Source organism: Zootoca vivipara, chromosome 11 (genome assembly GCF_965207765.1).
Source record: "Zootoca vivipara chromosome 11, rZooViv2.hap1.1, whole genome shotgun sequence".
Taxonomy (NCBI): Eukaryota; Metazoa; Chordata; class Lepidosauria; order Squamata; family Lacertidae; genus Zootoca; species Zootoca vivipara.
This window is the reverse complement of record NC_142594.1, coordinates 15,191,617-15,206,068: the sequence shown is the minus strand read 5'-3', so window position 1 is coordinate 15,206,068 and position 14,452 is coordinate 15,191,617. Positions and strand designations below refer to the sequence as shown.

Genomic DNA, 14,452 nt, shown 5'->3' with positions numbered 1-14,452 from the left:
TAAATTTATCATCACTGAGGGAGAAGGTTTAAAAGATGCAAAACACCCATACACAATTTAACAAAAGAGCCCGCCCACCCCCTTTTCTAATCCAGCATCCCGATTCTACAGTGGCCGATCAGTTGCCTTTGTTGACCCAAACACGGCACATGATAGCAATATCCCTCTCCGACAGTTGTTGCACAGAAAGTGGCGTTCAGAGGTACCCTTCCCATCCTGGAGGCAGCATGTAGCCATTGTGACCAGAAGCCATGGATAACCTTAACTTCCACGGGTTTGTCTTCTTAGCCCTTTTTAAAATCCATCTATCCACCTATCTCTGCGGGTGGCACTGTGGGTTAAACCACTGCTTGCCGATCAGAAGGTCGGCGGTTCGAATCCCCACGACGGGGTGAGCTCCCGTTGCCCGGTCCCAGCTCCTGCCCACCTACTAGCAGTTCGAAAGCACGTCAAAGTGCAAGTAGATAAATAGGTACCACTCCAAGCGGGAAGGTAAGCGCTTCTGGTTCGCCAGAAGCGGCTTTGCCATGCTGGCCACATGACCTGGAAGCTGTACACCGGCTCCCTCGGCCAATAATGCGAGATGAGTGCCGCAACCCCAGAGTTGGTCACGACTGGACCTAATGGTCAGGGGTCCCTTTACCTTTTTATCCACCTATTACTACATCACATGGAAGCAAATTCCATCAGTTTAACTATGTGCTTGAATGTCAGGGACTGGACTGAAGGGGACGAGATGGAGGAGGAATGGTGGAGATCGCCGCCCCCCTTCTCCTGAAGCTTCCAGAGAAGAGGAAGGTAGCATTGAATTACAGCAGTGGTTTGAGGAAAGCCATAGCTCAGAGACAGGTGAACAGAAGTGTTGGGAGAAAGGAGGGGGGAGATAGCGCCAGTTGAGGCAGAGCAGCCAGCTGACACATTATCACTGGAGAGTATTTCTGAATCCCCCCTTCTCCCAGAACCCGCCATTTGTTGAGAGTGCAAGAGCAAAAGACTCAGAGACAAATAGCCCCTGGCTGCCACCGTAAGGGGAAGTGCTGTTGCTAGGAAGGGAGGGGGGAGGAGCTCAGTTGGAGCAACGCCATTAACGGGAGACAGACTGCCGTCCTTCGTTTCTTGCAGTGATGATTGAATAAACTCATTAAGTAAGAACTCTTCTTTGTTTTTCTATGCTTCTTGCTGCCACCGGGGGAGGGATAGAATTCCCCGAAGCCTGGCATTGAACAAGATAGATAGATCAATGGAAGTCTCTAGGAGAGTATTATCTATCTATCTATCTATCTATCTATCTATCTATCTATCTATTGAAATATAGTAATATTTATATACCACTGTATCAGAAAAAAAATCACAGCCATTTACAGCAGTATGAAAACATAAAAACCGGTCGATAAAATAATAAAAAGTTAACAGCAGAAAGAAATTAAAAACAAACACCAACTGACCATTGTGGGGGTGTACTCTTAATTGCCTGGCAGAACAGGAAAGTTTTCAGTAGGAACTTAATATCCATGTGCAGTATGACATCTCACAAATGGGTGGCTTGCAGAACTCCACGAGCACCACAATTCTAAGCAATTTGTGTGACAACCTCCCTGATCAGGTGATTTTAACCAGGGTTGTCATAAGAGGGAAGAAATCTCTGCTGATTAAGCAAGGATTTTAGACCTTGATGCATCTAAGTTTGCATTATTTGAAAAATAGTTCTAAAGAAAAAACAAGACACATTCTCTATTTTCAGATGATGTGGCATGTATCACAGCAGGTAGCATCTTGGAAGAAGAACTTCTCTCTTCTCTCACACCCGGGAAGCAATGCCTCTCTTTATCTACACTTTTTAGAGCTGACAGGTAGGCCTTTTCATCTACAGGGTTATATATATACATACACACACACACACACACACACAGACAGACAGAAATAGTAGTATTACGAGATTTGCTATCGGGTTAATTGAGGACCCTTTCTTCAGTCAATCAAAATGTTTTCAAACAATTCACCTAACCAATTAACTGACTAAACATTGCAGCCCACCCCAACAAACTGACAAATAATTATGCATGGAAATGAAGAATGAGCTGCACTTCGCCAGCAAGAAGCAACTCATGTTCCTCATGAAGACGAAGGGGTGCAGTGGAGTTATTAACCATGGAATCCTGGACATGTCACCTGGAAGTTAAGTCCTTGTGTATTCAATGGGTCTTACGTTTGTGGGTTGCAGTATGAGGAGATGAGCTTGGAGCCACCAAGTCCTTTGGCTCAAATCTCACTTCAGCCATGAGCTCACGGTGGCCTCAGGGAAGTCCTAACCCCTTAGCCTTAAACCCAAAAGGAAATAAACGAAGAAATTTAAACATTGACTCAGGAAATAGGGCCTGCAGATTGAATGGCAAAAAGAAGGAAAAGATCAGCGAATATATCATCATGATCAGGCATGTCCAAAGTCTGTTTTGGGGGTCTAATATCCGGCCCGCTGGCAGTTGGTTTAATCCAGCCCCTGTGGCAGTTTACTTCCTGAGATAAAACCCTAAAAAAAAACTCAACAACTTCAATTCTAAAAAATAGGTCAATAACTCTGGTTGGCCCTTTGGTCGGCCCTCACGGCCCTTCACTTCATCAAATCTGGCCCTCTTTGAAAAAAGTTTGGACACCACTGACTTAGATAATTATCTCAAAACTGCAGGAATTCAACATGTGTGTACTTTCAACCACTTCCAAGTATGGAAACAGGCATCTTCTCAAAATACTGTAAACCTTAAAGTTCCTTCCTTCCTTCCTTCGCAAGTGTCTTGGTTGTAAGCATCCTTGGATGAAGTATGAATAATCAGGGGTAGACGTATGAACCCAGCCTTACAGTGGCCATGGATATGCAGCATGAAGGCCCCACATACCTTCTTGTTTTGATTCCATGGCTATTGCTGCCCACCTGCCATCACTCCCTGCATCCCACCCCCCCGGCCTCAACACTGCAAAAAACTAAATTAGCAGTCCTTTGAGAAACTGTGTCTTGGAATACAAATTATGCAACATGGGAATTGGAAAGGTTTCTCGGTTTGCAAACGTTATTCTCCAGTGGTGGAACTCGACCTTTCAAAGTCGTGGAGCAGACTTCCTGATGCGATTTCTGTCACCCTTGTCAGTTAAGCTTGAGCCATATTGTGCTTCGATACAAAACCACGGTTTCTTTTTCCATGTAATGCTTTTTGTTCTTTTGTATCTGTCCACCAATGCATGTCCACCAATGCATCTGCCTGTTGTTGTTGTTTAGTCATGTCCAACTCTTCATGACCCCATGGACCAGAGCACGCCAGACACTCCTGTCTTGCACTGCCTCCTGCAGTTGGTCAGACTCATGTTGGTAGCTTTGAGAACACTGTCCAACCATCTCGTCCTCTGTCGTCCCCTTCTCCTTGTGCCCTCCATCTTGCCCAACATCAGGGTCTTTTCCAGGGAGTCTTCTCTTCTCATGAGGTGGCCAAAGTATTGGAGCCTCAGCTTCAGGATCTGTCCTTCCAGTGAGCACTCAGGGCTGATTTCCTTCAGAATGGATAGGTTTGATCTTCTTCTTGAAGGGGCTTGAATAACTCGAAGAAGCTATGAGCTATGCCATGCAGGGCCACCCAAGATGGACAGGTCATAGTGGAGAGTTTTGACTAAACGTGATCCACCTGGAGCAGGAACTGGCTAGCCATTCCAGTATCCCTGCCAAGAAAACTCCATGGACAAAGACACATCTGCCTAGCCACTGGTATATGGGTATACAGACACAGAGGTAGGATGTAAACGAAACAGGGGCTCTCAACGCTCCTTACGATGCTGATGAACAATTCATGTACATTATGAACTGTGTGCATGAAACATCTTCCCCTGCCGAAGTGAATACTCATGCACTATTTTTATATGTACATTCTGCTCTATGCCAGCACAGATCTACTGGATCCAAAATAATTACCAACTAATCATATGAACAAATAACCTGGTCGCTGAATTTACAGAAATCTGGAACCTTTATATATTTGATGAACCAGGGTGGATAAAAAATCAATGATTTTTTAAAAAATAGAAAAATAAAATAAATCAGATTTTTTTTAAAAAAAATTAAATCAGATTTTTAAAATAAAATGCTTTTGGAGGAAAAATCTTTCTAAAGATAGTTTTCTATTTAAGTTACATTACAGTCCAAAGGCTATTATAAGGATTTGTTTTAAGTTTTTCATGTGTGCTAAAACTCAGTCTAAGTTTTATTTAAAAAACCTATTTTTTTAATTGTTTAACCACATCAGTTAACAAACATATGCTATACTGTTATTGTTTTAGTTAAAGAAATTGTTTAAATTGTTATTAAGGAAATGATTATTTTTCTCCTTCCATTAAAGTACAGTGGTACCTCGGGTTATAGATGCTTCAGGTTACAGACCCGCTAACCCAGAAATAGTACCTCGGGTTAATAACTTTGCTTCAGGGTAAGAACAGAAATCACACGATGGCGGCGTGGCGGCAGCAGGAGGCCCCATTAGCTAAAGTGGTACCTCAGTTTCAGGTTAAGAACGGGCCTCCAGAACGAATTAAGTTCTTAACCCGAGGTACCACTGTACAGAAGAAACGTTGTCCAAATATAAACAGTTAACTTACTAAACCTCACAATAATTTCCTAACTTTCTGTCAATGTATTTCTAATAGTACAGTGGTACCTCGGTTTAAGTACACAATTGGTTCCGGAAGTCTGTACTTAACCTGAAGCGTACTTAACCTGAAGCGAACTTTCCCATTGAAAGTAATGGAAAGTGGATTAATCCGTTCCAGATGGGTCCACGGAGTACTTAAACTGAAAGTACTCAAACCGAAGCGTACTTAAACCGAGGTATGACTGTATAACCAAATCAGTAATTTTTGATATAACTGTAAAAACTGCTCTGAAAATTTATTATTCCAAAAATGAAACCTTCATCTGGATTATGAGTCTTTATGTAAAAAGAAGAAGATTTAAATCAAGTCTTACTGACTAGTGATTTAAATCGTGATTTAAATCGATTTGTTTTAAATCAAATCCACCCTGTGATGAACAATGTTGTGATTTGGAGATGCAGTCAAACATTAACTTTTGGTATATATTTTTAAATGACATTACAGTAATACCTCGGGTTACGAACGTGATCCGTTCCGGATCGCAGTTCGTAACCCGAGTAGTTCGTAAACCGAACGCGATGGGCGCCGCCATTTTGCGCATGCGCAAAGCGCGATTTTTGTGATTTTCGCGCTTTGTGCATGCGCAGATCGCGCGAACGCGCGCGCGCTGCTTCTGCACACGCGCACGGGGCGAAAACACTTCCGGGTTTGTGCAGTTCGTAACCCAAACTGTTCGCAAACCGAGGTGGTCGTAACCCGAGGTACGACTGTATATCTATTATATCATGTTTTTCAGTACAGTGAACATTTTATTTTTTTTAAGGAATCTCAAACATATAAAGGTTGCATGCCAGCCTACTTGGTTACGATTATCCTAGCTAAACAGGCAGACACTTAAATGCAAGCTTGGGATTGTTTAGGGAAAGGTCTATTTTAACAGGACAGCGTGGGAGACATTGTGCTCTTCCCCAGCACTTCCTGTCAACTAAAAGGACACCCAGCAATTGCTTTGATTGATCTCTGCTTTTACAATAGATTTACTAATCTCTGCATTTCACTGCCTCTGCAGCCCAAGCACTTTCACATTTCAATCAATTTAAAAACGCTTTCACCTTCCCCCAACTTTTTTTTTTTTTTTGGTAATTCAATGACATAACACCAGTCTTGAAAGATCTACATTGACTCCCAGTACGTTTCCGAGCACAGTTCAAAGTGTTGGTGCTGACCTTTAAAGCCCTAAATGGCCTCGGTCCAGTATACCTGAAGGAGCGTCTCCACCCCCATTGTTCTACCTGGACACTGAAGTCCAGTACCGAGGGCCTTCTGACGGTTCCCTCGTTGCGAGAAGCCAAGTTACAGGGAACCAGGCAGGGGGCCTTCTCGGTAGTGGTGCCCGCCCTGTGGAACGCCCTCCCATCAGATGTCAAAGAGAAAAACAGCTACCAGATATCTGAAGGCAGCCCTGTTTAGGGAGGCTTTTCATGTTTAATAGATTATTTTATTTCATTTTTCTGTTGGAAGCTGCCCAGAGTGGCTGGGGAAACCCAGCCAGATGGGCGGGGTATAAATAAATAAAAATTATTATTATTATTATTATTATTATTATTATTATTATTATTATTCCATACGCCTTCCCATATTTTCCTAAGACCTATTCATTTAAGTCATTATTTTGCCCACTAATGCATTTATTTTAACTTCTAAACACTTCCTAATCCCGTTGATTCAGAAAAGAAGGGGAGGGGAAATATCAAATAGAAGGATAAAACGTTAACTGTATCTATAGTTGTAGATCCCAATATAAATTTCTTAAATTTGATCCGGATCCAAACCTATTTAAAGTCATGCAATCTACAGTGGTACCTCTGGTTAAGAACTTGATTTCTTCTGGAGGTCCGTTCTTAACCTGAAACTGTTCTTAACCTGAGGCACCACTTTAGCTAATGGGGCCTCCCACCGCCGCTGCACCGCTGCGTGATTTCTGTTCTCATCCTGAAGCAAAGTTCTTAACCCGAGGTACTATTTCTGGGTTAGCGGAGTCTGTTACCTGAAGCGTCTGTAACCCGAAGCACCTGTAACCCGAGGTACCACTGTATTGCTACTTGAAATGGGCATGTGCACCCTCCTAAATTAGCTAATCAGAGCTGCTAATTTTAAAAAATACTGGCAGATAAGTAGAAGTTTGGGCATCATTCACATGCAGAAATCACGTATTTCCCGCCACGCCTCATCAGCACCTCATGTACTGTTGCATGTTATGCTTTTGTATTGGAAAACCTAAGTTAATTTCTCTATTTTCTCAATGCAGCACTTCAGTTGCATTTGGGAAATTAAAAAAAGAAGACTTACGGAACTGTCTTTCACCAGAAGGGCACAACACTGGATCCCTGCCATTAGCATCTTATGAGGATTCCACGCCACCGAATGGGCCCTATGAAAGTGATAAATGGACAAATGAAAGTGATGAATGGACAAAAGCCAACAATTACTTTGCAATTGCAGTGTGATTGCATAAGATAAAGTAGACTTTTTCTTCATTGTTTTTTCCAGGTTTCCAATCACCATCCTAATAGTGTGCATGGCCCAATCTATCCAAAACGAAGTGTGAGTGTCTGTGGTTTCAATGGTCTCCCTGAAGTCAATGGGACTTCAAAAATGCTTGCGTTTGGCTTTAATTATCCCCTCTCCAAATTAAACGTCATCTACCTGTGGATGCCTTGTAGAAGTCTGCGGTGCTTCCTTGATAGCAAAGCTGAGCCTCCCCACGATGCCTGTGGAGATATTTATTAAAAGTTATAAAGTGTTAGTTCAGCACTTATTATTCTCATTATAGGGTTTTAAAAGTTTAGACGGCAGGGACGGTACTGACCATACCTGCCAAGTCCCGGACTGCAGAATTCGGGACCGACAGCCGCGTGACACCGGAAGTTGCGTGTCGCTTTGCCCATCTATGGGCACCAAAAATGGCCAGCGCCGGCCTCAAAAGTCACATCTACGCATGTCCGGAAGTGCGTAGATGCAACTTCTGGTGTCGCTCTGCCTATCTATGGGCACCGAAAATGGCTGCCGCCAACACCGGAAGTCGCGTCTACGCACTTCCAGACATGCGTAGACGCGACTTTCGAAGCCGGCGCCGGCCATTTTTGGTGCCCATAGATGGGCAAATCAGGAAAAAAAAATGCCCGCCGGCAGGAAAATATAAGGGAGAATAACAGGAGACGAAGAGATACGGGGGACCGCCGGGAAACGGTTTGTAAAAACGGGGGTTTCCCGGGGAAAACGGGGTACTTGGCAGCTATGGTACTGACTGGATTCTCTTGATTGGGCCACTCATTTCAAAGAATCCAAAAGAAGATATATACTGGCTTGAATAAGACCTTGCTTACACAAACACACAATGTCACTGTTAAGTATCTTCTCTGAGCTATATACGGGCATTGCATGGATCAAACAGTTTGTTCAAAATTCTTCAGAAATATTTTACTATTGTTCTGCCAGCAGAATAAGTTACGGAACATTGAACAGCTGAATAAATCCAAAGGTGTTTATTTACGAGTAATCATGGAAACTAACCATAACTAGTGGGAATCTTCAAAATGAATTCTGGAAGATTTATATTCCCATCTCTTTACCTGCTGCATACATTCAAGCAGAGTGAAATCCAGCAATTATTCTAACTAACTTGATATTACATAGCCTCCAACATTCTTTCAATGAAAATGGGCAGCTGCCAACTTCTGTAAAAACAGAACGAAACAGTAAACATTTTAAAACTTCCCTATACAAGGAAGTTATCTATCTATCTATCTATCTATCTATCTATCTATCTATCTCTTTGGCTCAGGGGTTGCATAACCCCATACCCTCCAACATGAAAATAGGGACGTCCTAAGGAAAAGCGGGACATTCTGGGATCAAATCAGAAACTGGGACAGTTTTTTCCAGGACTGTCCCTGGAAAATAGGGACACTTGGAGGTTCTTAAATTATTGTCAGTTTAAGGAATAATTGCGATGCTGGACTGCTTTAGGAGGAAGGGAAGAATAAAAATTTAATAAATAAATTTAATATATGATAAATTAACCAGGCGACACTGCAAGTTCCACACACAGCCACTACTGGAACTGCTATGCCATGATGGAATATGCTCTGAAGTTGTGGAATATTCATAAGCATTCTAGTTGCACAGGGAGAATTCAGAACACGTGGAAGGTGGAAAGGCCATTTCAGCAGAAAAGAGTGTTTCATGGGATTTAGGAACAAGAGTTCAGACACATATAGGATCATTCTGTATATAGCCTTGGGTCATAAATAACAGCCTATATTTGGTGATCTGAATCTGTTCCCAAGCCACTACAAATTTAGCACATTTTATATATAGCTTTTTCTCAGGAGGCCTGAACAGAAGAGAGTGATAAATTACAGCAGACATGCCCTTGATAGGCTCTGCATCCATCCCTCTGGGATCAGCTCATACTGTACCTGGAAGACATTTTTACACATCCTTAAACACACAAAGAGACTACTTGGGCCAATTCTGTAGAGAAATCTTCCCACCACAATTATGAATGGTGCCTCTTCTTCCCAAGGGAATCAAATAACATCCCTACGACAGCTACATCAGCCGATGACATGATGACATGAAACGTAATACTAGGGAAGCAATTTATTTTTAGCTTCTCCAAATGATTTACTCTGAAGAAATAAAGAGCCTTATCAAAGGCATTATTGCCAAGCAATCAACAGCTCACTGATTCCGAAAGAAGGCACTTTTAACAACAAAAAGATTTGCATATTTCCAATAACCCACCTGCAAGAAGATCAAGAAAATAGCAAAAACTCTCAAATACAGGGTTTTTTTGGGGGGGGGGGCGAAGCTTACGAAACTTTCATGTTATGTTGATCCTCCTTAGCTGTGTTTGCAAAAACTGCTTTACTGAAAGCCTACGTTATTACAACTTAGATAATTTGAAAATTATTCAGTCATTCACCATGAAGGGATATTTCTGCAAGTCATACAGTTTTGGAATGTTTAGATGTTAAGCAAACAGAACTGTGCTGGAATTCCCATAGCGAAACTTACTGGAAGAATAAGAAATAATGAAATAATGATAACAAACTTATATACAGTGGTGCCTCGCTAGACGAATTTAATTCGTTCCACGGGTCTTTTCTTATAACGAAAAATTCATCTAGCGAATCCCATAGGAATGCATTGAATTTTTTCTGAATTTTTTTTTTGCCCATAGGAACGCATTAATTGAATTTCAATGCATTCCTATGGGAAACCGCGATTCGCTTGACGAATTTTTCATAAAACGAATTCGTCTAGCGAGGCAACCTCCGCTCGAAAAATCCTTTCATTAAGCAGAAATTTCGTTAAGCAGGGCATTCGTTAAGCGAGGCACCACTGTATATAAGTTTGGAAATGGAAATGGTTTATTGAATATTTACAGATAAATTGTAAACAGATAAAAACACTGGCAGGATTCTTGTAATAACCAGCAGCTATATAAGAGTATGTATATATATAAAGAAGATAAATAAATGAGTAAGTTAATTTGGATATGCAGAAGATATTAAAAGTAAATTTAAGGAACCTCAGAGAGGGAAGTAAGTCAAGTTTTAAAATGTCAAAACGAATGTAAAATTTGTGAAATATATGTATCTGAAAAGTATAAATATTTTTATTTTTAAAAGGAATCCCCATAGAGAAATAATGTATTGCTAAAGGACAGTGCCACTGGCACAGAAATGGAAAATTAGTTGTCATTCTAGATATTTAGGATACATAACTCAACATTCACTAAACAATAGGATAATAACCCCCTAAATACCATCATCCTGGACCCAGGAGACCAATGGCTCAGCCAACCAGACTAATATTTTCTGACTGTCTCATGATGTTTCAGGAGTTTGAACAGACATGGGGAATTGCTCCCACTGGGAGATTGCAAGCAGTCTTCAGGCTTCAGAGCTCTCCCCTAATCCTCTCATAGTGCCAGGAAGGGGAACACAGTGCCTGGAAGAAGTCCCCCCCCCGAAGAAGTCCCTCCCCTTCTTCCACTAAGGAGCCTATGAAAGAACCACGGGCACCTTGGAGGAATAATAAAACAAAAGCTTATGTTATGTCGATGCCAACACAACCTTTGAGGAAAAGTCCAAGTCTACAATTAACAACACCCTGAAGATTCCGGGCCCCACAGAGTTTAGACTGGCCTCGACCAGAGCCAGGGCCTTTTCAGCCATGGCCCCGGCCTGGTGGAACGCTCTCTCACAAGAGACCAGGGCCCTTTAGAGATTTGACATCCTTCCTCATTGCCTGCAAGATGGAGCTGTTCCACCAGGCCTTTGGTCAGGGTTTATGGATTTACGCATGGATTTATGCATTAAATAAAATGTAGTTTGGTTTTTTAGAACAGCATTAGTTGAGTTTGCAAAACCAGCTGCACTTCCCCCCCCCCAGCATGCGTGAGAACGGCTCTGTGGTTAAAAAGATGGATGAATAAAGTGAAACAAAGAACACATGTTAATAAAACCAACTTACATCAACATGCAGCCAAAGGTCATGTTTCTCGCAGATGTCGGCAATTTCATCCAGAGGATCAAATGCTCCCAGAACTGTAGTGCCAGCTGTAGCACTGACAAAAAATGGTGCTGAACCCTGTGGAATGATCCAAAACAAAAGATTGTTTGCACTGTTCAAATTCTCCAGTGAGGGTGACACGCTAAATACAATAAGGTCTGGGAATCTAGGGCAAGACTAACAATGTCTACATTTTACATTCTCAGCAACAAAGTGGTCTTTAAAAGTATTCTATCTGAAACACTGAAAAACCTAGGTTACTTAAGTGCCAGAATGTCAAACATCGACTGTCAATGATCAATGCTCTCTCGCGGTATTATATACAAGTAGTCTGGTCCCAAAATCTTTACACATATGTCCCTGGAAGCAAACTGATTATCTCTCTTTCTCTAAATTCAGGTTGGAAAGATTTCCATTATGGCAGGGCTAACTTAAGACATTTGCGGTACCTGAAGTGGAAAATCCAAATTGCAGCATAAGCAATAGTACACCCTCCCAAGCAGTGGAAACATAACCAAATAAACAATGGACAATTTCCTGCCTTTTAGATGCTACAAAAGAACACCGCCCCCAGAAAAAAACCCTGATGGTGCTGCCAGGTTCTGCTTCGTGGCAAAGGCAAGTCCAGCCCTGCACAAGACTAGTGTGCAATATTTAAGATATTCCAACCAATTGGTTGGGTCAACTTTAAAGGAGAAGTGGGTTCTTCTGTAAGGGACAAGTTGTGCCTGGCATTACCGTATTTTTCGCTCCATAAGAGGCACTTTTTTCCTCCTAAAAAGTAAGAGGAAATGTCTGTGCGTCTTATGGAGTGAATGTGTGGTCCCTGGAGCCGGATTGCCCAGGGGCGAAAAGCAGATCGTGCTCTTGTTTTTTTTTAGAAAGAGCTAAAGGCTAACAAGAGGGAGAGTGTTGAAAGGACCCGCTCAGCAGCTGATTGCAAGAGATCAGGAAGGGAGATAAGGGAGCTAGCTCCCTTCCCGGCCTCGCTCAGGCCTCTTGCCCAGGCCTCAATTGTTGTCTGCAGAGGGAGGCTGCTTGTTTCCCCAGTGACATGTGACTGGCTGATTAGATTATCTGTCTGGAAACTGTAGAAATGGGTCCCTTTCCTTTCCTAGAGAAGCTGCAGAACTGCGAGTTGAACCACCTAAAAAAAGGATTTCCCCCCTTTGCAAGGTAAGCTCAACAACTTTGAGCTGATCCTCAAAAATGGAACTTTCCCCCTTTGCAAAAAAGATGCACAACTGTGAGCTGATCCTCAAAAAAATGGAGCTTTCCCCCTTTGCAAAGAAGCTTCCTCACATATTTAATTGGGGTGGGGGGCAAAGGCACCTAGGCCTTCAGGAGATGGCTGCTATGCCTAAGAGAATTCAAGAAAGCAAAATATTTTTCTTCTTGTTTTCCTACTCTAAAAAAACTAGGTGCGTCCTATGGTCAGGTGCGTCCTATGGAGTGAAAAATACGGCAAATGCCTTCCTGAATTTAATGTGAATCAAAACCAGCAGCTGAGGCATGTGGGGGTGAGTACCCAAACCTTCCCTCCACTGCTATGTTCCTAATAAACCTGCCCCTCCCCAGATTGCAACTTGCTTCAGGGGGGGGGAGTGATTTTCAGCAAGCTCACAGCATGGGAGACAAGGGTCGATTGCTTTTAAATATAAAAATAATAAACCGTCCCCTTCCTGTGTGCCATGATCCTGATCTGGATCAGAAAACCAAGGGGTGCATTTGTGTTTGTGGGAGGCAACCCACTCCATAGCGTACTCTGCTTCTTCCTGCTCGGGCGGAGGAGGCCAGCTGCCCCTGCCAGACTGGAGCTAGAGGCGGCCCGCCCCCTTTGCCCCTCCCTTGCTATGCGCCTGTGTCAGAGATCATAACGTGAGCAGATGACAGCATAACTAGGTAGGGTGCTGCTGCTACCACATCGCCATAGCCATGCTTTTCTATTGCATAGCTATCTTTCTCCCTTCCCTGTTACTTTCTTCTGAACTATGAGTAAGGAGAGTCCCTGGTATTAAATGCTAATAACAACATTCAGTTGATGATAGTACTAATTAGCTGAGCTAGGAGGCTACCCACGCAAGGAAGAGATTCCTCACCTCTCAGGGGATCTTACCTGCATTACATAATTAGTGCTTATTTTCCCTGCCATCAACAATCTGAATCTGCCGCCAAATGTGAATAGAAGGTCTACAAAAGGATAGGATGTATGAGCGGCAATTTCCCTCGCAGTAGCAGGAGACAATGTGCACGAGAAGTCAGGCCCAGAGAGGCAGGACACACCAAAAGCACAAATTCCACCAGGTATGGAACCACCATAGACTGAAGTTATTGGGATGAGTAGACTGCAGTGATTGGATGTGTGGCAACTTCACATTCAAACCCCTTCAGAACTACAGTTATGAATGAGCCCTGACCCAATAACATATCAATCACAAAGGGTGGGATCTTGAGGGAGGGAAAGCCCTGCTACTAGGTAGGATTTGTAGACAGGTAGCTACATCCTATGGTCCACACAAGGAATATGTAGCAGGGCTATGAAGTAGCCCCTTTTGACCATTGCGTGCCATAACCCAACTCTCTCCAAACTTCAGGAGTAGCAGCAGACAAAACGCTAGGTGCTGCAGTTGGAAAGCAAAAATCAGATAATACTGATGTGCATAAACTCGTTGGGTCTCCGTCTCAACATTGGCATCATTATCACGCAAGTCTTCATCAATCTGCTGGAAAAGACTTCCCACCCTAAGTATTAAACTTACAACAGGAAGTAGGATTTCTGTTATTTGTTTCTGAAGGTATGAGTCTCAATTGCCCTATTGCACTAAAACTAAAATTTCAAAGTGCACACTATGGCCTGGTTTGCACAACACAGTAAGCCGAACTATGGTTTACAGGGACCGTGCAAACCATGGTTTAGTGTGTCACCTGAACCTAGTCTCATTTTAAGCTCTCTCATCACTAACCATGAGCTGTAGCAAGGTTTCTTCAGGTGACAATGCTAAGCCAGGCGTGGGGAACCTTTGGCTGCCCAGATGTGGGGAACCTTTGGCTGCCCAGATGTGGAACTCCAAATCTCATCTTCCCTGGCAATTGGCCATGCTTGCTAGAGATATAGTTCAACAACATCTGGAAAGTCAAAGATTGCAGTAAGCCACATTTTTTGCTTACCTCTGCGTTGTGCAGGAGCAAAAACAAAGAAGCTGCAAACTTTTATCTGGGAGCCTGCATCTTTCTGCAGTCC

The 14,452-nt window shown here is 42.7% G+C and overlaps 1 protein-coding gene across 4 annotated transcripts in view; it reads right to left on the bottom strand.

The window, feature by feature from the left end:
* GADL1 (GAD like acidic amino acid decarboxylase 1) overlaps positions 1 to 14,452 on the bottom strand; it is a 149,891-nt gene that overhangs the window by 48,030 nt on the left and 87,409 nt on the right. For all 4 annotated transcript variants that reach the window (XM_088654239.1, XM_035130372.3, XM_088654238.1 and 1 more), the window contains exons 9-11: positions 11,173 to 11,289; positions 7,333 to 7,397; positions 6,976 to 7,057 (exon numbers count right to left, since the gene is read on the bottom strand). In XM_088654239.1, coding sequence (XP_088510365.1) covers positions 6,976 to 7,057; positions 7,333 to 7,397; positions 11,173 to 11,289 — 264 coding nt within the window. The remainder of the gene's footprint in view (positions 1 to 6,975; positions 7,058 to 7,332; positions 7,398 to 11,172; positions 11,290 to 14,452) is intronic.